General features: G+C 31.9%; 3 protein-coding genes across 15 annotated transcripts in view; 2 read left to right on the top strand and 1 right to left on the bottom strand.

Annotated features, from left to right (window-relative positions):
• Positions 1 to 26,793, bottom strand: part of LOC126856272 (uncharacterized) — an 86,021-nt gene extending 59,228 nt beyond the window's left edge. For 8 of the 11 annotated variants that reach the window (XM_050604651.1, XM_050604650.1, XM_050604664.1 and 5 more), the window contains exon 1: positions 1,045 to 1,325. The gene's annotated coding sequence lies outside the window, so the exon portion shown is untranslated. Of the gene's footprint in view, positions 1 to 895; positions 989 to 1,044; positions 1,326 to 20,076; positions 20,238 to 26,375; positions 26,425 to 26,709 lie in introns of those variants that run through there. The other 3 variants (XM_050604653.1, XM_050604657.1, XM_050604652.1) reach the window with 3 other exon arrangements.
• The window catches only part of LOC126856260 (uncharacterized), a 155,236-nt gene that overhangs the window by 86,099 nt on the left and 41,475 nt on the right, over positions 1 to 27,662 (top strand). The window contains exon 1 of one of the 3 annotated variants that reach the window (XM_050604633.1): positions 9,414 to 9,772. The exons of 1 other annotated variant lie outside the window; for it this stretch is intronic. The gene's annotated coding sequence lies outside the window, so the exon portion shown is untranslated. Of the gene's footprint in view, positions 1 to 9,413; positions 9,773 to 27,662 lie in introns of those variants that run through there. One more of the 3 variants, XM_050604635.1, reaches the window with a different exon arrangement.
• On the top strand, positions 12,623 to 13,840 carry LOC126856430 (meiosis-specific nuclear structural protein 1-like). Its single transcript, XM_050604899.1, has one exon. The coding sequence runs from the start codon at positions 12,623 to 12,625 to the stop codon at positions 13,838 to 13,840; it is 1,218 nt and encodes a 405-aa protein (XP_050460856.1).

Here is a 27,662-nt window from a genome sequence, read left to right as displayed (position 1 = left end):
ATAGCGCGAGTCATTTTTTTTCTAAATACGTCATCATTGTCAAAAACAGATGATCTTGTTAATTTTTACCAGAAAATTAAAATTTAAATCATACGTGGATACGACAGTGACATTATATGTATAACGTACTAAATGAGGTCAAAGAGGTGGGTTAGTACATATGACCTCAGCACTTCCTGACGTAAGGGATATCACCATAATGATGAACTGATATTACAAACTAAGAGAGTTAATGTTTTGCTAAATTCAATCTTTATAATTCAATAAGCCATCTCAGAATATTAAAAACATTGACAGTTTGATTGATATTACAATTTACAAAACTGAACAGATTCCTATTTTAATTTCAGAAATGAAAAAAAAAAAAAACGGCATTTTATTTTACAAAAAAATATCTATAGAAAATTTGCACAATTTTTGCACAATTTAGAAATAAAAATCAAAGGTTTTATAGCAAATGAAATTTTATTCGCCGATAATGAAACCTATCAAAATTTTTATGGCATATAATCTTGCATTAATATTGTATATATGACATGTCACATGCGACTGATTCAAATAATGAATATTTGAAATATCAATATAACGTATTTGCAAAAAATGTTGATAGTTCGATAAAAAAAAATAGACGATGTAGTAAGATCATGTAATTGTTCTCATGAATGTCATATATAATATTTCAAAATAAAAATGATTAAAAATAAAATATTTAACGAAGAGAGAGAGAGAGTGCATGTCTTTTTTATATAGAAAATAAATAAACCGCTTATTTAGAAAAGCACATTCTATTAAAATTAATCTTATCATCTCACAAATCATCCGTGAATATTTTCTGAATTCCGCGTCTAATATTCTCCGGTATTAAAAAAGATTTTTATAGCCAAGTTCAACGCACTTGTTCGCGACACAATTATCACCATGAAGAGCGCTATCTATCTCGTTTAACGCCTAACAAGACAGCTCGTTGCACGAAAATAAATTTTTATATTTCTAAAAACCTATTATTAAATGCATCAAATGCACCAGCAATAGAATGACACTAACTATATTATGCGACGAAAAGGACGGTGTCAAGAAATTAATTGAAGATCAGATCTCTCGAGGATGCAACAATTCGCGCGCGACCAGGCGGCAAACACGCGATATATTCGGCGACACGATAATTTTTTTTTATCGATAATTCATCCGATAGTTTCTTGTACTGCACGAGAACCCGCGATTTATCAGTTTTTATCGAAAACGCACACACCGCGGCACCGCACACGAGATCTAGAGATACGAGAAATACGCGTACGTAACGCCTGGTGCGAATGAAGCGCAGCCACTGAACGCCGAGGGGTTGTCGCGCGGAAGGCGCCCTTCAGCTTGCCTTCCCGTAGCTCTACCGGGGATGGTGGGTGGTGGTGGTGGTAGTTACCAGGGCCGATGTATACTTGCGTAGATCCTGTAGCAAGCTAAATTCCTTGCTCCCTCACAAGCATCAGTATAAACTTTTCGAATCATAATTTTCGATAAAAGAAAATGAAACTTGTGTACATTTTCGATCAAATCTTTTTTTTATATTTCAATTTAAAATATTACATTTTTGATAAAAATTTTACTTTAATGTATACACAAATATCATAGAATTTTTAAATTGATAAACTTGAGATTTGTAGCACTAATACAGATTTCGGTATGCAAAATTTTTTGAAAAATTTTTGTAAATGATTAGAGCACCAATTGTATTATTTTATGCATGTATGATCGGATTATACTGATATTTGACAACAATATTTAAATGAATATTCTTCAAAAAATAAAGCAAATGTTTTATATGTGTATATGTATATATGATAATATATACAACAGAATGTTATAGGATATTTTTTTGTCTTCTGCTGTGACAGTATTTGCTCTACTTTTATTCCTATAACTCATAAAATTCTGTGAAATATTTTTGTAAATTAAATGAGAAATATTTTTCGGAACAATTTTACGAATTTTTTGTAGAGAGGCGAATGAATATATGCGCCCATAAAATTCGTCCCTAATAAATAGTGGTAGACGCTTGCGCGTCAAGCACAAGGAAGTCTCGTCGTAAAACTGTGAGCGTCACCTGGTCCAACCGTTGTCTTTTACGTCGCGAACTTTTTTTAACTTTGACCGAACACTGTCAGGATCTGACAAAAAAGCTATTGGGAAAAGTTTTTGCATCTGTGAACTCATCCGTAAATATGCGCCAAACCAAAACTGTACACATGTCCAACAATCGAATTACAGGGAATTGTACGAAACTTTAACAGAGAGTTGAGAGTTTTTAATTTAATATAATAAATATACATTTAATTTTTAATTTTTAGTTTAATGGTTTGATACTTTTCAATTTTGTATTATCTCTTAATTATTCGTGAGAGGAGAGATATCAACAAAACCGTTAAGCTTTAGATTATTATAAAATCCTTTAATTAGCAATTAATTTGAAGTTTTGGTATCAAAATATTTTCGATTTAATCTTCTTCTTGTAATTATTCAAAGTTCTCTGTTAGCGAGTTTTAAATATATAATTTCTCTTGAAGGATATTTATTTTTGATAGTACAATTAGCTAGTTAATTAAATAACGTTCAAAAGATTTTTTTTTTTCATCTCTCATATTTGATGTGTTTTTTGAAAAAATCTTAAATATATTAACGAATTCAAATTAAAATTTTAAACCGATGCCTCAACGAGTTTTTATCACGATATTTATTAATTTAACTGACACGTTAACTTTTCACAAAAATAGAAAAGCATGTAACTAGAGGAAACATTCGTGATAATCATGCGCATGTGACACAAACCGATTTGTCGCCGTTTGAATGCTGACGTCAATGTGCGCTTTCTAGCAAAAAAAACGGAAATACTGAAACAGAATGCATCAACGCTTTTGCAATTCCTACAATTCCTAGTGGTTCGGAATAAAAACTTGTATCTATACCGCGTCGGCTTGCAGTGAAAAAACATAAATTTCACGTTTTATTATGAAAAATTAAAAATTTAGTTTAAAATCGATTTGTTTCCAATCTTATATTTATCGAATGTATCTTCGTTTCTCTTTATCTTTTGCAGAGAAAAAAAGAAAGTATTTAAAAAATCTAAAATGATAAAATGAATGTTATATCGTTTTTGAACGATTAATGATCTTTTTTTAATAAATAGTGTAAATAAATACATGGATATTATTTATGGACATTTAAATTTAATTATTCGAGTGATACTTTTATCTGTACGTTTATATCGAAATTGGGTATCCTATTATTTTCCGAGTATCAAGAATCTAGCAATATATCGGTTTTAATATTCATGGAAATTATATCGTCAAACATTGTTGTTTGTTAATAAGAGCGATTCGTAACATACTTGACAAAATTACCAGACACGCTGTTCGTGATACGAACGCTATAAATGCTCAAGTATAAATGATCGCGTAGGGTCAATTGTTGATCAAGGTTAGACAATTTGAATGTTATGAGTATAGTCAAGCCATAGAGAATACATACATGAAGATTCACTGCCAAGTGATACATAATGTATAAGTTGCAAACTATAACGAAATAAAGTTTGAGCTTGGTGAGACGTAGAAAAGCTGACATAAAAGTGTTGACATAATTTTCAAGATGTATAATTTTTATATATGTACATGTTGCAGCATTTTATTAAAAAAGTTCTAAAAAATTATAGGATACGAAAAAAAAAGAGTAGAATAGAAATCAAATGTAACTTTTCATATTTGACACAAAACCGAGGAAATAATATATTTGATCGATATCTCTCATTTCACAAATCCACTTGCTTCGTCTTTTCTTTTATCGTATGACCTATGAAAATATTACATGTACATATATTCTCTCTTTAGTATAATCTCTATCCATCTATGCAATTATAAGAATCGTATAATAATTTTATTAGGATGCATTGGGATATTTATTTTTATTCATAAATTATCGTATCCAAGAATGTATGAATCTTTTTTTGTTTCCTTATTTAGTAAAAGGACTAATTACGAGAAGTATAATGTTGTCTAATTATGAGAAGTATAATATACTAATGCATCATCTATAAATTACTACATTCGAGTATATTTGTATTATTAGAATCTGCAAAAAAATTTGCATGTAAAGTTATCGCAAAAAGTGCACAGACTTTTTATTGCGTCGAAATATGTTGCGTATAATTAATAAAACTCCATTAGACTTAATTAATTGAGAATAATTCTAAAAAGTTCTGTTTCTTTTGAGCTATGCATGATGAAATCGATTTTACAGCGAGTTTTCTTTACAAAATTAAGAGGCGTTTAATTTAGATTTGCATTTGATTTGAAATCTGTTATTCTCTTTCACTGAACTGTTTATCCCACATGCTTTTTCAAGAAGCATACGTAATGCGGTGCTCTTTCAAGAAATATACCTCACCTCTCTTGATATACCTCCACTCACTACTGATAACTCGCTCGGAAGAAAAACAGCACAGAGTTGCGATATAAAACGGGAATATAACGGGAATATGGAAGGTTAAATTGAGTTTCCTCTAATTAAATCTCTACATCTCTGCATTTGTTATTTCTTTGAGTGACGCAAACGCTAGAAACAACTTTATTTTATTTTATTAGAAATGAAGAGGATCCAATGTTTAAAACAAAATAACATAGTAGAGAGAGCTTCTCTATTCAAAAATCATCGGGACCGAGCTACCTCTTTATTTTGCACTCAGTCCTGTCATTTCAATGACACATACACGTGTAGAGCGTTTTTGCTTCCATTCGCTTCCTAGCATAGTCATGCTAGCATTCACGTGGCAAATGTGTATTGAAAGAGATCAGGTTGTAACTGTTGCAGAATAAAGGGAATTCAGAATAAAGAGGTAGCTCGGTCCCGATGATTTCAGAAGTAAAAGAGGTCTATTTTATTCTATTGTATATATATTTCTTGTCAGAATCGAACCTGTGATCTTTGAATCTGAAATCCAATGCGCTATCCTTTTCGCCAACGAAATTTCTTACTATAATTTCTTAAATTGCACGTTAAATAAAAAAGTCAATTATTTTTCAAAGTTACATATGCGTTAAATTTATATGAGCATGTAATTAATTATATGTAAAAATTAATTATATGTAAAAATTAACAATTTGCTTAAAATGGTGATAATACATCAATATTGATGTGTGATGAATCATCGCAATTTACAGAATGCCGTGTTTCACTCTATTTTACGAGTACTTAATTGGCAATCCTTTTAATAAGATGCATGATTAAAATTAACGTTTCGTTATAAAACCTGTCTATCATCGAATTTATTAAGATAAAATAAAGTTTGATAAAAAAATAACAAAAAGTATGATGATTTTCGAATTTATTCATCGGTCGAATAGTTTATTTTAATCATTTTATCATCATAAAGAGAATAATAAATAGAATATTAAATTTACAATTTTCGACATATCCGTGTCTATCTCTATTTAAAAGAATGCCTTTAATTGTCATTAAGACGCAAAATAAAAACAAAACCTGACGCAACGAGATAATTAGTTTGTTGCAATAAAATAACTATTTGTAGTCATCGTCATAATTAAAGCAACTACGTTACACTACTTCTATAATGTTTTATAATTGGCCTGTAAATAACAACATTATCGTCAATTATTATTTCAAATATATTTTATCTTATATTTTACCTCATCGAAACTTCTTGACGTCTTTTGCAGCGAAGTGTAATTTATCTAACTTTCTTTTTGTTAGTAAAAATATATTTAATTACTACCTAAAATTAAGAGAAGCTAATATCAAGCTTAGCAATTCATATACATATTTTAAAATATTTAGAATTTCTTACATGCATGTACAAAGTAACAAAAATAATAGGAAATTAAAAATAAATACTATTCTAAATATCTATTATACAAAATAATTTCTCCTCTTTACAGCAAAGAATAACAATTTATATTGAACATGATAAAGATTCAAACAAAAATTTCTTTATTTTAAAAATTTAGAAATTTAAATGACTTGCTATCTTACATGTATTACTCTTATTAATGTAATTTCAAGAATCATCTTGAACAGTAATAATGTGTTTTAAAAGCTTCCAGCTATAATATAACCAGAGCGAATCGTACAGCAAACAACATATATATATATATATATATATATATATATATATATATATATATATATATATATTTACACACACAGAATCTAAAGAAAAAGTTTTCAGGTCAGGTAAGATTAGATATAAAAAGCTTTTTCAGTTATTGGCCTGATGTTATAGGTGCAAGCTCCGTCAAATCTTTATACATTGTGCTCGACGGTGCAACAAACCATTGAGAACAACGGTACTGGTTAAACAAAGAAAACTATTACTTTTTGAGAGCTCTGAAAATAGGATTGACTTTTTATGCAATAAAATTACGAAATATTTATAAACGACAATGGGAATCAAAACATTGTATTTTTTCTTTTTGAAACATGCTTTTTCATAAAAAGAAACTATGTCACAAATATGTAGAATTAAATGCGATAAATTCTGCATCTCAATCATGTCTTTTTTTTATTGGCAAAATACTTTATAAAAGTGATGCTATTTGACTAAATATTTAATATATTGAAGAAATTTAAAAATCGAAAAACTTCTCTGATATAATTCTTAAAGAATATACGAGTATATTTATCATTTTATATCATTAAAATTTATACAATAACAAATGTAATAATTTTATTCATTTTGTAATTAATATAATATCACTACAAAAGGGGGAAAAATATATCTTTAAAAACTTTAATTAACTATTTTGATCTTATTTTACATAGAAATGATATATAGATATGGATGTTCAATGACAAGGCTGGAAGCATTTTCCAATAACATGCTTCGACCCCATCAACTCTAATTTTGTTAAGGCTGAAATTTCCTATAACTTACGGTCGATAATTCAATTATAATTTTTGTTTGCAACAAATACATCAATTATGCAAAACATGTGAAGTCACAATTTCATTTCACGGCTGCAATCTAGGAAACATTTAAAATCCAATTATGATCAAAAAATTAAAATTATTACCAGAAAAATGTGTACTTTTATTTTCTTTTATTGAAAATGAAATTTTAATTTTAAAATGTGAAATGTATGTAGGAATTTAAATGATTTATGTGAGATATAATAAAAATCAACTAATTCTCAATTTCTTTTATAAATATAATTTTTTTAGCAAAATTAAAATTGCGCATTTCAAGTTTGAAAATAAAATTTCATTTTTTTCTATACATATTTTAGTCATTTATTCTTTTATAACTTTTGCAATAAAGTTATTTTAATTCAAAGCTTCTCAAACACACGTGTAGCGGCCATATATTTTTTGACATTTTATAAATCTTCATCTTTATTGCGAAAGCGAGATATTTGCGAAAATATCGTGCATATGAGCATGCTTTCCATGCATCCTGTCAAGTCGTTTATTTCATATAAAACAGCGATGTATCATGTACGGGCAAAATGGTCATGTCGGATGAGCCAGCCTCAATCTTACATGCGCCACGCTTCTCCTTCACGTTAATTTAGATATTTCTCATCGTCATCGTCCGGCTTATTCCCATCGCGCTTCCTCGTTTTTCTCGCCCACCTCTTCCATTTCTTACTCTCTCGCGCGGAACGAGAGAAGAGCGCAAATTGATCCCCCTCGAGGGCATTTACGTATCCATACTTTAATCACGAGTCCTCTCAAATGGCGGGCGTAACGACTCACTTTAGTCATATTTAACATTTTAGCTGACAGTCACAGAAAACATGCATGAAGAGTCAACTGAAAGACAACGTCTTTAGCGTCTTTAAAATGAGACGTCAATCAAGTCCGATATTGATTTAAAATTATATTTTTATGCACATTATTCAATGTTTAAGTTTTTCATAAAACTTGTAATGTAATTTAAATATTAATTATATTCAAATAAAAGAAAATATCTTTTTGATGAAAGACACTTAATGTAATGTTTTATATTTATTATTTATATTTTTATTATATTACTTTTATTAATGAAATATTAATTCTCTTTATACATCGCATTTACCATTTATCATTTGCTGTGAATATTTTCTCAAATAAGTATATTAGATTGCGTGAGAAGAGGAGAAGAGAAAGATTTATGTGAAATTTTAACTATCCTTTTTTTATCAATCTTTTTCGAGATTAGAATCCGTAGTTCTTATGCTCGTGCGCATAAGAACGACGACTCAGGAGGCGTAACCGGACAATAATAAGGGCACTTGCTTATTACGGTGATTAGTGTCACTATCCTCGTATCAAGTCTTTACGACTCCATTAAAACGACCGGTTTCTAGTAGAATAATTGCCCCGTCGCGAGACCATTTTAATAAAACTGTTAAATCGTATGTCTACAGTTAAAACTGTTTCTAATATATGCGCTTTATGCGGCGTTATCCGAGTATTTTGTATTGTCACAATTTTCGTAAGATTCAGATATTGCGCTGCTCGCGAAACAGAAACGTTCAGAAACAGGTTTTCGTAAAAGCGTGAAAACGCCAACCGCTATCAAACGAAACCTATAAAAATAGGCTCATATCGCTTTTATGTCCTGACAGTTTCTTGAAACGTCCTTTCGGCGCGTTTCACAAACGAAGTAAAGATAAGCAAATGCGCATTCCTGTATTTATGATGTTTTCTTTACAAGCTACTATTTTTTAGATACGATACATTCTAATAATTATGTGGAACGCTTAATAGTAATTAAATAAATAATTATTTCCGAAATCAAGCTGCTTATAAATGTACATTTTGACATTTACTAATACATCAAAAAATCAAACAAGTATGGAATCGTAGACTTTTAAATTTCTACTTTATTTCAACAAAATTTTATTTGTTGAAAAATATGACGTTAATATTATATTAATGTAAATGAAATTATTGAACAAGAATTATTTCGAAAAAAAATGAAAGTAAAATAAAATAAAATATCAAACAAATTTCATATAAATTCTAAAGACATATATCTGTATATCTTAAGAATATATCCTGACGTTGCAATTTCGTTACAACCTTCTATGCCTATGGACGCCTAATGAACGAACAATTAATCACCTCGGCTACGTGCCACGTGTATCTCACCAATTATAGACGAATCAATCTTGGATATCCGAATTCAATTATTTAGTAATGTGTCTCGCGTATAGCACGCCGCGATTATGAAATCAAATCGAATACATTTCGATAGTCAATTTCCTCGCTCCTTCACGCGTACAACTAGCATCTCTCCCACTAATCGGCACCTCTCCTCGCGCAGGGCCGTAGAAACTTAGCCGGCCGATTCTCGCGGGGCCCTGTCGGCGAGATGGGGTTTAAAGGGGCCGGCGGCGGCAAATAGCAAGAGAGCTTCGGCTCGCGTGTGCTGCGACGCGGAAAGCCGGTTAGTCGGTCTCAATCCGCCGTGGCGTTCGTGTTAAGGACTGCGGCTCTGAGCAACGAAGCTCCGATCCGATTCGGACTAGCCGCGAAAAACTGATTTAAAAAAAAAAAAAAAAAGACAAAGAAAATTTGATTCGAAACAACGCGGGCTCGTCGCGCGTCCATCCGTCACATCATCGATCCGGCGCGAATTGCCGAGCGGAAAATTCTTTTGTTTCTCGAGTGTGCCATCTCTTTCTCTCTCTCTCTCTCTGTTTCCAGTGTGTTGCATATTGGTGTCACGGTGCACGTGGCTGCAATTTGTATTCGAGTTCGGTATACCCGGACCTGCGCAGAGAAGGTACGTTCATCTTGTTTTGGTTACTAATTTGTCGGCAGAGCACGCGTTCTTGTACATTCGGAGTCAATCGCTGTTTACTCGGCTCATTGAAAGGGCATGACTTGGGATAAACATTGATTAATTGTGAACGATTTCTCTTTCGGTATAGCCCCCCGTGTGTGTATGTGTGTATAATTGAGGATTCTGCACGATATGTTTCGCACATTTTAAATGTTATTTTTTTTTTGAAAAAATTGATTGAGAAATATATATTAGACGAAATATACTTGTGAGATGTGCTCGATATATTAAATAAAGAAAAATTATTGCTTAAAGCTTGAAGGAAAATAATTCGAAACGATCAATTTGGAATTTGTCAATTGCTTCAAGTTCTGATTTGCTACAGAATATTGAACTCATTTTTTCTTTCTTTTTTTTTTTTTTAATGCAAATTCTTATTTTTGTGATGCCACTTTTCTGATGCATAAAAATATATATCAATAATTTTTTTTAATATGTTGGAAACGATTATTATCAAATTCACGAAATTAAAATGGCCGTATTCTTGTAATATCTAACTCCATAAAATTTCTTACGTCTACATAACATAATGCTACACTAGACTTATTCAAGCAAGCACGATACCGCGCCTATTAATAATGTCTACATACATTTCAACGGTCGGTGGCAAATATAATCGTTGCTCATATAATGTAAAACGGTTCGTTGAATAAGAATCAAGCTATTAGAGCAAATAAATGGCCTGTGAATCGTTGAAAAATATTATTACTCAGATTCGACATTCTATTTTATTATACCGAAGCTTACTTTTTAAACTTTGTTTTACACGCTTATAACTATATTTTAAGTAAAGTGCCTTGTTTTTCCTAATAGTTACCTCTCTATTTTAAAAATTATTATTATGTTTTGTCTCTCAAACTTTAAAACAATAATATTTTCTAAAGCAGTTTACCAATTTTTTTTATTACAATGTTTTGTAATTTTAACGAAGTTATTTTTAATTATAAATCAATTTATTTATACAAAATAATATTTTATTGCATTTATAGAATTTTATGTTACATTTTTGTATTTTTACGTACAATTTAATATTATTAAAATTATTAAAATAAGAAAAATATTTTTGACCGATTTATCGATTTTATCGATTTAACAATACAGTATTGTTAAGAAATTTTGCCATTGGTTATAATAATATATTTTGAAATGTAGGTATTCTAATAAATTGCGATTTCATACTTAAATCGGCAGCTGTTTTAAGCAGGACAAGAGGCTCGTAATTGTGAAACGCATATGTCAAAGTCAGAGGGACAAAGTGCTGATTCAATCTAATATTTTTCTAGGAAATTTGAACGATGATTTGTGAATTATTTCGTCACGTTCCAAATTCCTTTGCATGTAACATGTTTCAGTTATGTAATATGTGTTCTGTTATAAAAGAAAATACTAAATTTTTCGTTCGTCATCTCGTAATATGCATCATATTTAACAAGTTTAATTTACATATTAATAAATAAATTTACATGTTAATTTATACATTATGTTAGAGATGTACTAATAGTATTCAATGCACACCGTGATAGCATATCATGATAGATTACATTTATTTCACTGTCGATCTCTTATTTCTTGATCGTTAATAGAAACATTGATTACTTTGCGATTAATTAATTTATTTTATTGATATCCATTTACTCACGCGTCTTGATATGTGATTGCTATTTATACGTTGAACCTTGTCGTATAACGATATAGTTATTACGGTAAAGAACACACGATTACTTCCGGTAACACACTTGATTAACGAAGCATGATCCTAAGTAGGTTCAAGGCTTCTCCGCACATTGAAGTCGAGATCTAACGATAGTTTTCGTTTTCGTTACCATTAACAATGGAATTATTATCGGAAAATATGTATAACGGCGCTTTAGTCCACTTCTCCCGTTAAATTTAGATTAACCTAATTCACCGTGTGAAAATTCCCAAGGCGCATTCAAATCCCGCAAGGAAAAAAAATTGAAGGAAGGAAAGGGAAAAAAAAGAGACAGTCAATATAAAGGCTCTCCTACCCTATCATCAATCTGATATTAATACGATTCATAAGCATTAGTTTCGCGTCATGCAAGGATACAAATGCGATTCGTGGCATAATATGCGCATCACGAAAAAGAAAACTCTTTGTGAGCCAAATGTCTTTTTCTCATCGCGACATGTTTCCCAGCGAGTTACGCTGTGTTGAATCCGACCATGCGTTAACAAATTAATTAGCGCGGTATTTTTTCATATGAAAAATGAATAAAAAGCACGTAACAAAATATAGAATATAATATAATTTTTAACGACCATAAAACTCGACAAAAACAATGCAATGTTTAATGCATGAGCTCTTTTTTATCAGTTACTCTTTATGTATTTTATATATATATATATACATATACATATTAAATGGTAGTATAAAAAAAGATAAAAAATCAATTAAAAATAAAAGTTACATAAAAATGTAACAAAGTCGAAATCTATACATATCGAATATTAAATATGTATTTCAACGTAAAATGTGTATACATTTTTATTCAAAATTATGAAGAGTAAAAATTTCAAAGAGTTTTATAAATATTTGTTACTTGCGCATGTAAGTATATTTACTCTTTATGAGACTATATGAACCAGCGTAACCCTTGCAGGCGAAACCGGAAGATTATGACCAGCTCCCAGCACGTTAAAACACATCTTACCTAACCGACCAGCTGACATCTAGTTCCACGGTCTTTATCAAACGCACGCATTCTTCAGAAATCTCAATATCCTTCATAAGAGAGACAAAAAATAAATAATATAAATAAAACGATTATGGAACTCTTGAACAACGAAAGCGCTTTGTACGTTGCAAGGTTTCGTCGCGGTTGCCGCAATCGCGAGTCGCATGACGCGGTCGCGGAGTTGGCGGCGGAATTGCGGCGTGCCTACATGGTGAAGGGACTGCAGGCTCAACTCGAGGAGAGACAGACTCGCAAATACATCGAACTCGTGCGAGAAGGCGAGAGCGCCAAATTGGCTCGCGAACAACAGCGGAAGGTATTGGAGGAGGATCTCCGGCGGCAGTCGGAGATCTTGCAAAAATGTGAGAAGTACAGACAGCAGCTGGACGAGCAGCTGACGCGGAAAGAGGAAGAGAAAAGAGTTCTCGTGGAGGAAGCTCGCGAATATAGGAAGTATCTGGAAGAAGTGGATCGAGCACAGGAGGAACAGGAACTCTCGAGAGCACTGGAGAAGAAGTGCGAACTCGTGGAGAAAGCGAAACAAGAGAGACTGATCCTCGAAGAAATGAAGAAGATTCATCGGCAAGAAGAGCGCGAGGCGGAAGAGAAGAAGCGGCGGGAGGATCTAGAGTATTTGAAGGAGATTGAAGAGAGATCGAAAGAGGTGAGCAGACTCAGACAGGAGCAGATAGAGAGGCGCGAACGCGTGCTATTGGAAACGACCAAGATAATGCTGGACGCTCAGGCTCGAAAACGAGAGAGGGAGGAACGCCTGATTGATCTCGTGGCTGAGGAGATTAGGTGCGAGCTCATAATCAAAGAGATGGAGGAGGCTATGCGCAGAAGAAAGATGCGGCAAGAACTGGCAGCTAGTTTACGGGAACAGATAGTCTTTACGGAGCAATGCAAGCAGCGTTTCGTGGAGGAGGATAGAGCATGGGCCGAACAAGTCATGAGGAAGATTATGGAAGACGAGAAAATGGCGAGAGTCACGGCGGAGGCGAAAAAGAGGATGAAAATACAGTATCGGAAGGACCTGGAGAATTTGATTGCGCACCGCCGCAAGATTCGCGAAGAGGAGATTGCTAAGATTGAAGAAATCGCTAAAGAGCAACGGAGATTGGAATTGGCTGAGGAGGAACGCGCAAAAGAGGAAAGAAAACGCTTGTTGACGATACACGCGACTAATATCGCGAACTTTGTGAATAGAGCAATTCTCACGACTGAAGAACGAAAAATCCTTGCCGAATTGACAAAGGAAAATCAAGACACTGGAAATGTCAATGACGATGTGTTGACGGAGACATAAAAAGTTAAATGAAATGATGAAAGACTTGAAACAAGAAACTAGTTTTAATTTTTGAGATGCATTAGGAAAATGAAAAAATGAATGAAATAGAATGATCAATCGGAAAAGGTCAAGGAAATAATGTTGAAAAAATATTAAGCTATGGAAATGATAGTAGCTATTTTGGGCTCGTCAAATTTTTTAATAATTATAGGATTTAAGAAACAGTTATGAGGAGCAAGAATTAAAATGAAGAAATAACATTAAAGAAGAAAAAATGCATGTGTGTTAATCAGTCAACAAAACGTAATCGTACAAAAAGTAATTGAAAGAATAAGGCATCTAAAGAAAGTGACTGATTAAGAGAAAAGTGAAATTGATAACGATAGTAATATTAAAGTTGAACAAGAAAAATGTTGTAAGTCTAACAAGAATAATTTTATAGAACAAATAAAACAATAAAATTTTATTACTCGCTCTTACTACTCTTGGAGATAAGAAAGGATATTTTATCGAAAATACTATTAATAATTTTTAAGTAACAATTGTTTGTAAAAAAAATAAAAGAAAGTAACTAATATTGTGAAATGGAGTAGTTAATAATAAAAAAAAAACAAATAAAAGATGGCAATGACATGGCAATTGCACATGACATGTAATATTATTGATATGTTTTAATAAAAAAACTCTAATTATTGAGATAGAATACCGACTGCATTGCAGTACCGTTAAATTATGCAATGTCAAGAACCGTTAAAGTGATCGTTTCAACTGCGAGACATGAATGAGGGAGACAGTTTCATATCTTGGTAGAGCCAGAGGGAAACAAAAAGGATGTTGGAAGAAAGCCAACTTTGAAGGAAGATAATAACAGAAATCTCCTAGAGCGATATCGAAGATAAGACATAGCAAATTAACGATCTTTCATACAAACACAAAGAAATTCTATAAAATAATATCTGTAAAAAATCAAACATTAATAATAGTAATAAAAATATGTAGATCTATATGTTAATATTAAAATATTAGTATTGTAGAGAATTTTGTAGAGAGTATACATTATTTTTGTTAACAATAAAAATACATACATGTAAAGTTAATTTGAATAATAAGATGTTCATAAAGTATGCAATTAAAAATCATTACTGAAAATTACAAATCTTTTAATTATTTGATTTATTGAATTTTGTCTGATACATGACATAATTAAAGAAAAAAGTTATAGATGAAATAAAAAGTAAAAAAACTTGAAACTAACTTTTGGTTTAGTCTTTCCCTCTTTCTCCACAGAGAAATAGTACTGTATTTTTTGCTAGAAAATATATCTAAAAATTAGATTTCAGACGAGCATGATAAGCAACAATTGAAAGAAGCGGAAATGATTTCGTCGAACAGGATGAGGCCTCCCGAGAAGGTCAGAAGGGAAATCGCGAAGGGTGAGAGAAACAGCCGGAAATTGTGGCGGAAGTTAAAAACGAAACCTTCAATGCCGTAGATTTTACGCATGTTTATGAGTTAACTATGTCGCGAGGTTCGCCGAATCGAGTTTGTTAGAAAAAAAATGCAAGTCATAAGATCGATACAGAAATTATGACTTAAAATAAAAACTAAAAAAATCATTGCTTTAACTAAAAGGAAAAACAGTTTAATTATATATCACATGCGCACGTGACTTTATTTACTACATAGTGCAAAGAGTTATCGCCCGTCTTTTAATTAAATGACAAATTATCATCTTGATGCAACAACTTCCAACACATTCGAATCTCTTTAGCCCTTATAAAGTTATATCGCGAAAGTTACTCGCGCGAGTGTAGAAGAATTAAGCCTGATCTGTGATAATATATTCTAATGTATTAAAATTATATACGAACTATATCTTGATCTCGATACTTGATTTTTCCTGTTATCGAAACCTTAAATTATTGTTAGCATAATATACAATATCGCAAGGCAACGTGACTTACGCTTGTGTGGTAACATGACGGCCATAAATTACGTATAATATTCAGTTAATATTCTTCATCTCCTGCTAGATATTAATCAAGGCATCAGATAAGATTGTAATAGCCACTAAGAATTACATGTCTTAGCAATATATAAAAGTTAAGCAATGAGAAAATATTGTTATTATTAGACCTAAAGAAAACTGGATACATACGTAATTGCAATACAATGTTAAATCCACATACCCAAGAAGAAAGAGATGACCTTTATTTAAAAAAAAAAAATAATAATTTTAATAAATTTTATATATATATAATCATTTGTATTTAAAAATTAAGAATGATTATTTCAACAATATTATTTTCTAAATGAACGATACATAACAAACAATTTTACAAATATTGGCGAGACATTACTTAGAAGTCTTTCGGACATTTAGTATCAGACAGTACGAATATACATTCTCCCTTAACACCTGCCGCCAGGTGTTGCTTGCTTGTTAGAATGTCCAAAGATTTCCCAGGCGAGGCATCGCTCTCAAGGAATTTTCAAAAACACGTCTATTACTAAAAATTTTACTGTTTGACAAGACAGTTTTTAAAAAAAGTAGATAGTTATAATATATTAATATAAACATGCATATATAAATATAGAGAAAATTTTTTTCTTCTCTTTTTATAATCAAACAGTTTTACCTTCGAAGAAACGTTTTTTTTTTTTCAGTACTTAAAGATATTTTTATATTTATTTATTTTAAAGCTCTCTAAGAGTTTAATTAAAATTTCCGCTATGACTTTCCTTATTAAACTTCAGTCTTATCACCAAGAAAATCAAAATAGCAAAGTCGCCGCGCGCGGTATATTGAATCATTAATATTCCGGATATGAAATATAAGCATGGCTTATGTTTCGAATCGCTAGTAACTAATTACATCGGATATAATAAATCTATCGATCGAATGTGTGCGGTGAGCGTAACAAAATCGGTTTGTCTGGTGGTTAAATACGCGCGACTTAAGTATACGCGAGAGTCCGAGCTGCGGAAAATTTAGCATTGAAACAGCTCGTTAAATACTAATTGCGCCGCGAAATTATATCTACAAATTCGCTACTTCTATCCGTCACGATTATTAACGAGCGGTAATTTTACGATAAATTTATTCTCAAACGTGCCCGTCCGCTGCCGCCCGGCCGGCAACTTCAAGTTTTGCCTCCGTCAATTATGCCCTAATGACGCGACCCTTCGCTCTTTCGTCATTGCATAAGTTGTGAGCCACATTGTAAATTGTTCGCGTGGAAGTCACGAGAGCTGCTTCTAGAATTAACACCGTAATGTTAATCGATATTCTCGTTAGGGGGACCGGTTCCTCAGCCTTTATAAAGTATACTCTTTTGTCACTTTATACAGTACATATACGCCCTATATGAGAATTTAATGGAATATTGACATTTTCTAGACATTTCTTGTTTTTTGTAACACCGATTTTGTTTATAGCCCGACGAAAAATGAATTTTAATTAACAGTTTCAATTATATTTGCATCAAAGTATAATTCTATCGGCGCTTCAAAAGTTCTCTAGAGAGCTTTTCGAAAATCTTAAATATCTCGTCAATGTTTAAACTTTATATTAAAAGATATATTATGTATATTGATATAATATTTTGAACATAGGTTTGTTTTTATTAAATACAAAGCAATATCGTATTATCGGATCCCTCGCTGATATTATTTTGGATGATAATTATATAAAATACGCAAAAGTACATGAAAGTTGAGAAAAAAAGAGAGTTATCATCTAAGACGAAGATATTTATTACTACAAGTTTGCCATTAATCGATTTGCTATGTACTTTTCGAATCCCGGAAAGAAATCTGCGGTTGGACCGCTTGACGGATTTGACGGGTTAATATTTCACTTTTTAACAGCGTGCTTAAATTTTTGAATAATTAACGCGAGAACTGAAATCTTTGCAAATGTAGTTGCATCGAAGCCGCAACAAGTAACGAAACTTTTAATGAGCGAAAACGCAACGGGCGATCAATTTCATAACGGATTTGAAAGCTTGCGACTCCGTAGTGCATAATAAATAATGAATAGCGTTAGGCGAGATTACGTGTGTGAGGCACGACATTTTTTTCTCTCGGTTCGCGATCGGACAAACAAATTGTTTTTTTAAGCGCTTATCTCCATGTTCGTTGTCACGAGAGAGGCTTTTTTATTCCGCGAAATGGATTGATCGGATAATTACGATAGCTTTATCGTGACATATGGAAATGAAAGAAGCAACTTTTGATTTTGTTTTATATCGTCAGACATTTAAACGTTTATAATAACATAATTGATATGGTTATCGGATGTAAGGGAAAAATAAATCATAATATATTATCATAATATAAATATTGTGCAGTCATCACACTTGCGCAGACATTATGATTAATTAATATATAATTTATTCTCTTATTATCCGGGTTGCAATACTTCGAGTTGTAATATGTCAAATATCACGATCAATAAGAGGCAATGTTTATCGTTGTTGTTAACGGAAGCAAGCATTTGTTTCATGCTGTTTTGCCTATTAAAAATTTTGGTTCTTAACTTTCATTGCGCGTCATCCCTTTTACATATCGAGATTTATTGCTTCGTGCGGAAAGAAAGAAAGAGAAAGGGCGCAGGGCCAAGTCATAAAATAAACGTCAAGTCTAAACGTATCGTAAACGTTCGCGAATTTTGCACCCGTATATGCGCGTTTCGCGCGTTTGTACGTGCTACATGTCCTACTCGGCGACTCGTGGCCCAGGGTTTACGATAACCGCTGTTTATTCTTCGTGGGAATAATTGAAGAGACGGACGCCTCGGTGTGTTTGAAACGTTACCGGCGGCTTACAAACGGAAATTGGAAGCGACCGGATAGAGAGGCAAAAACATCGTCGCTCGTAACCGGAGCTGTTCGCGGCCAGATATTTACGGCCGAACGTTACGTATTCATCAGAGCATGATTGGGGAGTCTTCGTCCCCGAGAACATATAACGCGGCATTATCTTCGAAATAAATCGATAGAGCAATAGTGTAGAATTCCCGCTATAGAAAACGACCTCTCCTCAGATTCGAGGAATTATATCTTTAAGCTCTACGTATAAAAGATGCATAAGTTCTTCGAGTACTAAATCATTGAAAATTTCATTTCTTGAATATTTCCCTAAAATTCTTATTCTACTAATCAATCGTATATGCAAAATTATAATTCTTCCGATTATAATTTTGCACCATTTTGAAAAAATGTTTTTTTTAAATCTCTCAGAGAGAGAGAGAGAGAGAGAGAGAGAGAGAGAGACGATATTAAAAGAAATAATTCATAAATTTTTATTTAAATATTTACGAGAAAAAATTTTTTACTTGCATTATTTTCACAGATTATTCTAGAATCATTTTTAATCCGTAAACAAAGATAATCAAATTATTTAAGAATCAGCTCATAAATATTTTAAAAGAATTTTATTTGCGAAATCTAACGGCTGAAAAGATAGTAAACTCTAATATATATATATATATATATATATATATATATATATATATATATATATATATATTATCTACATACGTTCGATTGTTATGCTACGTAAGAATGCTTATATGCAACTATTGCCTTTGTCTAGGATTTATTAATGAAGGAAATTGTTATCTATTCACTGTAGACAATCTATAAGCTACTGATACATTGTCAATAGCAATTTATCAACTATTCGCCATCGATTTGCAGACAGTGGTAAACTCGTACGTTAATAATGTATACGTGACAATTTACTTATCTCTGCTCACCGATGTTTCTCTATGGATACTATATTTATCTACGAAATAATTTATAATTAGCATCCACGCAGATTAATATTAACAGTAAGAGACAATCGCTGTACAATTCTATTACTACCCTTAAACTGAACACGAGGCAATTGTTGCTAACAATTATTCTATATAAAACATGATTATAACTTTTTAATTTACAATTTTAGGAATGTATGTAAAATGCATTTATTTTAATTTAAAAAACAAAACAATTTATTTTTTTTTTGTTGTACATTTTAAAAACATAAAAAGATATTTAATAAAAAATCATTTTGGTTTCAATAATATTATAAATTTTTTTAAATCAACTTTTTCCAGAAGTTCTCTTTTCTCTTTTTCTCTTCACATAAAATTTTGCATTTTGCACAACTAAACAACTTTAACACAATCAAAATTGCAGAATATAAAATCATGTTTAATATGGAATAATTTCGCAATCGGTTCGCTATTAATTACAGTTTAAACGTACGTTACCAGTTCGCGAACTGCATTACGAAGTCAGAATGTTCGTCAAAGTGGTTTCAGAACATTGCGATATTTCGTGAGAAACGGAAGCACCGTACCGCAGCGATCCGGCAATGCAGAGAGCATCAGACAATGAATGGAGTCTTGAAACGGAGCAGTCGGGAGCGCGCGTAATGATACCTTGATTCTCGTGCACGTAATGATACCTTGATATCTCCTTTCCGTTTGATATCTTTACCGCTTGCTATTTGTCATGACGGCTCAACGCAATTTCTACAGCGGTTAGAACAATCATAATAAATAAAAACGTCTCATTATTATTATTTATTAAAAATTGACAATTGAGAACTGCAAATATCCTCCTCCCTGGTACTTTCATTTTTTTTTTTTTGCTGAAGAATGTACCATTTTTGATGAAGCAGAAAAAAATTATGTGCATTTCAATATATTTAACTCTCTAGTTACACGTAACTACACCTATATATGAGCTATCATTTACGTCCTTGTGTAGTCATCGATCGAGTTTTGTAGTAAGGCGAACAAGACCGTGACGACAGAATACAGATGGAACACATTAAAGCGAAACCATTGCGTTGTACATTAAAGATTATCGTAAGAGTATAAGGTAACATTGTATTATACCGAGAAAAAATTTCAGGTTGTTTAATATTTAACAAAATAATTGGTAAGATAAAGAGAAAAAGAGATAGAGAAAAAGAAATCCCAATTTCAAGTTTAATAGACACAATTTTGTATCTGCTGGATTATCTTTTAATACATTGGATAATTTTTAAAAAAATCTTTCTTTGCTTCCTTTATTTTTAAATAATAAGAATAAGATATTTTTATCATAAATTTAACGAAGTCATAAAAATTCTGAAATTAAATACGATAATATCCAGGTAAAATTAAAATGTAAAATTTTATCAATTACAATTTTGCATATTTCTAAAATTCATCAATGGAATCAAAAAATTCCTGTTATAAAAAATTCCCTTATTTTTTCATTCTTTTTATCATTTTTTTCAATCTCCCATTAAACGCTGATGTCTTGCTTCTTATCGAACGTTATCCGTCCGCGCGATTATTCGTAGAGCATGAATAATGGAACACGCTCATCGGCCGAATTGTAGATAACAGCTTTCAGATTCGAGAGGATCAAGACCGTTCATGTACAATTCGGAATTCTCGTGTCGACGATTACAACGACGAACATGCTGGAGACAAAATCGGAATCCGGCGTATATCCGGTCGTTATTGTATCGCGTCTTTATAATCGTCGACGGAACAGATTCGCGGCCCGATCAGTAAATCAATCACCGAAAAATATCCTGTATATTGGCTCTAGAATTATTACGCCGACTCTTATGTGCGATACGCGGCAAATTCGATCCGCTGATAAATAATCGAGCTAAACCTACACTATCTATATACACATACATATATACAATGTATCTGTACTTTCTGCATCTTTAAACTTCGCGGACTTTCCTTCTTCCCATTGCATATATCATTGATTACACGGGGGGCGAGGTGAAACTCGGTTCGCCCGACTGAATCTGGCGTGCGAACGCGGCGAATCATGCGCATCTTCTTCGCGGAATACGCCGCGGGGGCATAATTTAATAATGATCCTTCGAAGTTGAAAGAAGAAGAATCCTGATATGCAGTCAAGCAAATTCGATTTTTCTCTTTCTTCTCTCTCTCGTCAACTTTTACTCGATATCAATTCTCTCTTTCTCACTGTCACAAAAGCCCTGAATAAGTTTAAACTGCATATGAATAGAACTGTGATTTTTGAAGTGAATTTACGAAGAAATGAATTAATGAAACTAATTAAATTCAGGGTATTCTGTACACTTATCTGCAATAAATGAAATAATATTTCATTGCGGCTGAGCGTGCTTTAAACATTTTAATATTTTTTTTAAATATTTATTTAACGATTTTAATGTGTTCTTTGAGATGTATACATTTATAACATACAAAGACAATAATTAATTATATAAACATATCCATCAAAAATACAAGCTTAATTTATACTAAAGGAAAGATATAAACGACGATATCAGTAAGTGAGAGATCTTGGGATAAGAAACTACAAGTTGATATATCGAAACGAAAATAATTCAATACACTTCTCATCCGATTCTTTTCGAGATAAACCCGATCCCTTTTATTTATTGATTTGACCGTTGTTCTCTTTTTTTTTTTTTTGCAAAGAAAACACTGTCAGACACGAAAATGAGCAAAAGATACTTGAAAATTTTCAATTATATTTACATGATTGTTAATTATTAAAAGTTAAAGTGGTTTTTTTGGAATTATGTAAATTAGCTCACATCTTAAAGTAAGTGTACCTTCATCCGTGAGCATTGAAGCATTGCCGTTATACAGAAAAAAATAAGACTGTCTGACGAAAATGTAATATGTTAAATGATTGAGGCCATATATGTATTCCGAGAACGAGCAATGCTCACGCATCAATATTTTCGAGTGGTAATAAACAACTCGACAAAAATTTTATTAATTCTATTTATTTTTGGAAGAAGAGAAAAGAAGAGAAATTATTCCGCTGCGATTAAAGTTTCCTTAGAATCGACGCTTCTGATATATCGTTATAGCGTATCATAAAACATTCTTGCTTCCGCTATAAAGCGGAACCATTATAATATTTATTACTAGGTACGATTTATTTCTTGGCAACATTCGAACTTCCTTCTCCTTAATATTACAGCTGAATATTTTGTTTTAAGAATATCTAAGTATCTGATTAAATAATGTAATCTATTTTAATTAATATTGTTAAATTAATAATTAAATTATGACGAGAAGTAGGTTAAAAAATGTTACAGATTTAAACTGAGATTAATGTATATTCAGAAAAGCTATAAAAAATATTCTTTCCAAACAATTCGCTCCTCGCTCTCTGATCCCGTCACCACCTATCTTCCTCACCACGCAAGAATGATTTCATGAGAGTGATGTGAGAGGACAAGCACCCATTCGCACAACTGCTGCCAGAAACGCGTTATTTCAGCCAGAGACGGTTACCGAATCGTTTCGGGACAGACGCACTATTAAAGCGCGATACATCACTGCCAGCGTAAACTAGCATAGGGAGCGCGAGATCCTAATTCATGAAGAGATGAGAAAGACCGGTTTCGGAAGGGGTGGTTGAGGAGGGGAGGGGAGGAGTGAATATCTCGTTAATGGGCGAAATTGTCGCCAGCTTCATTTGCGCTTCCGCACCCCGGGGATCGGAGAAACATCTTGCCTGAGATTTTTTTTTTTTCGAAACCCCTTTGAATGCAAGGACATAAATCACGCATCACTGGCACGTGTCCTCAGAGGTGGTGATAAAAAGAGCGTTATGTATAGAGAGAATGAGAATACTGGTAGCAAATGTGTATGTAAATATGATTATATTTAATAGTGTAAAATTATAGATATATTTAGATAAAAAACTTTTTTTTTCTCAAAAAAGGTGATGCTTATTTTTTATACATTGTAGATGCAACAAACAAGTGTATTTATTTAATGCCAGATACCAGTCTAAAAATTTGTTAAAGTATTATTTATTATTGCAACGTCAATTAGCGTCGTATATTTTTCGTTGATGATGCAATTAAAAGTCGTGTATTTCTTAAATGTATCAGGCCTGGATTTTACATCTTCGCTGATTTTTTCAAAAGATGATTTAAAATATTGTGAGAAATTAAGTCGCGTTGCCTGAGAATCATCCGAGATTAAATTGAGATTAATCGCAAACGTAAAGCGTAAGCTACGTAAAAGATTATCAAGAAAATGTGCGAAACCGGGAGGAGAAAACTCGCAAGTTTGTCGAGATTATCGATTTTTCTTCTTACTCTCGCCGTCGTGCAATTTATCGGACATTACGTTGGAGCGCGAGCCCTGTCATTCGCTATAATTGTCATGATGACCGCGCGATAGCCGAGCTAACGCGTCGCGAATACATCAGAACGGCGGAATGGCGTGTTTGTAATGCGATGACTCCGGGCTGCCGCTCGCAAGTACCATGGGAAACAGACCACGCTTTGCCATTTTCATTGCTCGAATCGTATTATGCCAATTTCTCCGTCTCAGCTCTGCGAATAGCTCGAGGTGCGAGGATTTTTCGTTTCGGCGCATCAAAGCGATTACATCTGATTTCGCCTTGCAGCATCGAGTTATGAATGCTAGACGTTGCACCGTTTTACTTGCGAATGCTGCTTGAATATCTGCCTTCTTATATCTCTCCTGCATCACGATTATATAATTCTTACAAGCGATACGTTTCAGATTGCGTGGCGTTACTCCGTTAATAGAAAGTCTAAAATCGAAACCTATACTATATGAATACGATAAGTTTCAAATCTTGAAGCGTGAATGCAAATAATGAAATATATCGTATATATCAAATAGTGCTGTTAGCAAGTTTGATGTAGAGAAGTAAATACATTGCACTTTCATGTAAATGAATTATATTGTTTAATATTATTTTAGTTAGAAAAAATGATTTACAATTTCAAATTATTTTTTTTCTCCTTTCTTCATGATTTATTAACAAAATAATATTAATTTAATATTTAACAGAAATTTTTTACAAATTTGCGTATGTGACTGAGAATTTAAAAGTTTTTAATCATTTTGATTAATTATTTTTTTGATAAACGTAATATGCGAGCGATTTACATTATATTGCAAAATCTCTCTATTTTAGTCATTCTATACTGTAAAATATACAATTCCGCATTGTGTATGCTCTCGTGAAATAGGATCGTAAAGATATCTCTGTGGTGTCATTATGGTCGGCAATAGTGGCTTCATAAACAGATATATAGCTATGGAAATTACGAAAAAGGGTTGTATTCAGCCAATAATTTCCGCCCTACATCACAAGAGCAGTCATGCAAACACATACAATTGTGCGAGAAATAGATTTTAAATTCGCGTATTTGATCACTATTTATCCATTCAATATATAAGGCAATTCTAAATATTGTATTTTTTAATTTTCCTGAGAATAAATTTAAGTTGGATATTATTATTATGTATTGTAATTTTATTTTTAATTTTTTTTTTTTTAATGCCTAACAATCCCTATAGCCCTAACAATTCTACTTGCTAACTGAATCAGCAGAAATCCGAGATTTGAAGAACGTATACCTAACCGCGTGCCCTATTTGCGTGTCTTACTCGCATGTCTTATTCGCGTACCCTAATAGAATGCCCTAATAGAACGCATCATAGGTTGCTTTCGTTGGACCAGCTGAACTTACCTTTTGTTGATCCTGGTCATATTCAGTCTGACTACATCTAGTCAGAGATGTAGCTTCGACCCCCATCAGAGGTCGATGAAGGAAAAAAATTCCTTTCGTTGCCGGCTAATTATTGTCGCCGGGGTACATGAGCATAATTTTATGCTCGTTTATGACATGTCAGTTTGTCACGCATCGCTTTAATATAACTTTACTTTAATCAATCTAATGCCAAGTCATCAATCAAATTTAATAATTGATTGAAGTAACAATGTTTAATTTTAATAAAATAAAATTAAATAAAATTATAAAAATATATAAAATAAAATTAATAAATAATATAGGCTTTATATAGGTAATTTATATTAAAATAAAATGAATAAAACGTTTGTTGTGTCACATGGATAATTTGACGATTTAATTGATTGAAGTAACAATGTTTAATTTTAATAAAATAAAATTAAATAAAATTATAACAATATATAAAATAAAATTAATAAATAATATAATATAATTTAATAATATAATAATATTTACATAATAATTATATATTATGTAAAAATAAATTATATTATATTATTTATTAATTTTATTTTATATATTTTTATAATTTTATTTAATTTTATTTTATTAAAATTAAATATTGTTACTTCAAACAATTAAATCATCAAATTATCCATATGGCACATAAATGTTTTATTAATTTTATTTTAATATAAATTACATATTATTATAAGTATTATTATAGTAAAACGATGCATGACAAAATTGTCAAAGTTTTTATTGATATGATAATAAAGATGGATGGGCTATGAAAAATATTTTATATTTTTTTCAACTTTTTGTTTTAATTTATATTTTAAATTATGTTTCTAATATGTTTTAAAGTATATTTAAAAAGTCTATTGAAACTTATTTGATTTCATCTATTCTAGCCCATCCATTTTGAGACAACGGATCTATTTACAATCTACAATCTACATTTGCATCTACAATATCTACGGATCCGTCACCTCAAAGTAAAATAAAATTTATCACTCACCGGCACTGACCGGCGCAACAGCGGAGATTTGGTCTTGAGGCTACGTTGTCTGCAACACACAAATATAAAATCCAAATTATAGCGACGCTTAAAATAATTAATATTTCAAAAAAATATTATTGTACGCATCGAATTTTATATTCGATGCGTGTAATAATAAGAAGGTATATAAATATGAAATAATTTTATAAATTTTAAAAAAGAAAACTATTTTTTTTAAATAAAAACTTTTATAGTATAAGTTTCTCTTGTTTAAACTATTCAAACAGTGATCGAATCGAATTAATGCATGTGCGAGATTTATAATAATTAATATAAAATTAATAATACTCACCCTTGGGTTGCTCCGCCGGTGCAGGATGCCTCTCCTAGGCCTCCTCCTCCTCTCAGGTTGATTCACACGCGCGATACTTTGAACGACACTCCCGCAAACTTCGGCACGATCAAACTTCGTTTCACGCGAGAATCATACTACGACTACGAGAATCATACTACGGACTACTTTGTTGCTCGAGCGTTACTGTACGAATGATTACAAGGCTATAAGACGTTAACCATAGCGCGCTAATGTTTACATCACCAAGGCCAAATACAATGTTATTGTTTTCGCGGCCGAAAATATGTTGCGTACTATGACGTATATACGGTGTCGAATATTAAATAATATACAAGTATTTTAAATTATAGATTAATTATTTGATAAACGATTAATATATCATGAGCTTATTATCATTATTCGAACCTGTGATTTGGCTATTTTATTACGCCTTCTCTAACCGAATCATATTTAAATTGTCGAAAAATCGAACGATAAAGTATCGAATGAAATAGTATTAAAAATCAAGTATTTTTAAAGAAATAATTATTGTTTATAAAAAGAGAAAGAGAGAAAGATAAAACGCGATAAAACAATAATTAACAATTTTGATTCTAATCATTTCGATTCTTGATTAAAACATCACGCAAAATACGCGCTTCGAAATTTATTCGTTATGATGTAATTACGTATTGTTCAAAATTTAAAGTGTTTGAAAGATAATTAATTATTTATAATCAAATTATTTCCCAATACTTGTCGCGATCGCGTTGAGTAAAGAAATTTGATGGAATGTCTCGCGCTCTACTTCCTTACTGTTCGAGTGTCGCCGTGAGAATAATAAAGCCGTAACGTTAATAGCGCGCCAATGTTTACGTCGCCAAGGCCGTATACCATGTTATGTTTTGATAATTCGTTGCCGAAATATTTTCCGTACTATGACGTATATATAAACGGAATATTAAATTATA

This window comes from Cataglyphis hispanica, chromosome 18 (assembly GCF_021464435.1).
Source record: "Cataglyphis hispanica isolate Lineage 1 chromosome 18, ULB_Chis1_1.0, whole genome shotgun sequence".
NCBI classification, from domain to species: Eukaryota; Metazoa; Arthropoda; class Insecta; order Hymenoptera; family Formicidae; genus Cataglyphis; species Cataglyphis hispanica.
This window is presented reverse-complemented; position numbering and strand designations above follow the sequence as displayed.

What these genes read in the sequence shown, in the direction of transcription:
- LOC126856430 (XM_050604899.1), top strand. Translation starts at nt 12,623, where the DNA reads ATGGAACTCTTGAACAACGAAAGCGCTTTGTACGTTGCAAGGTTTCGT.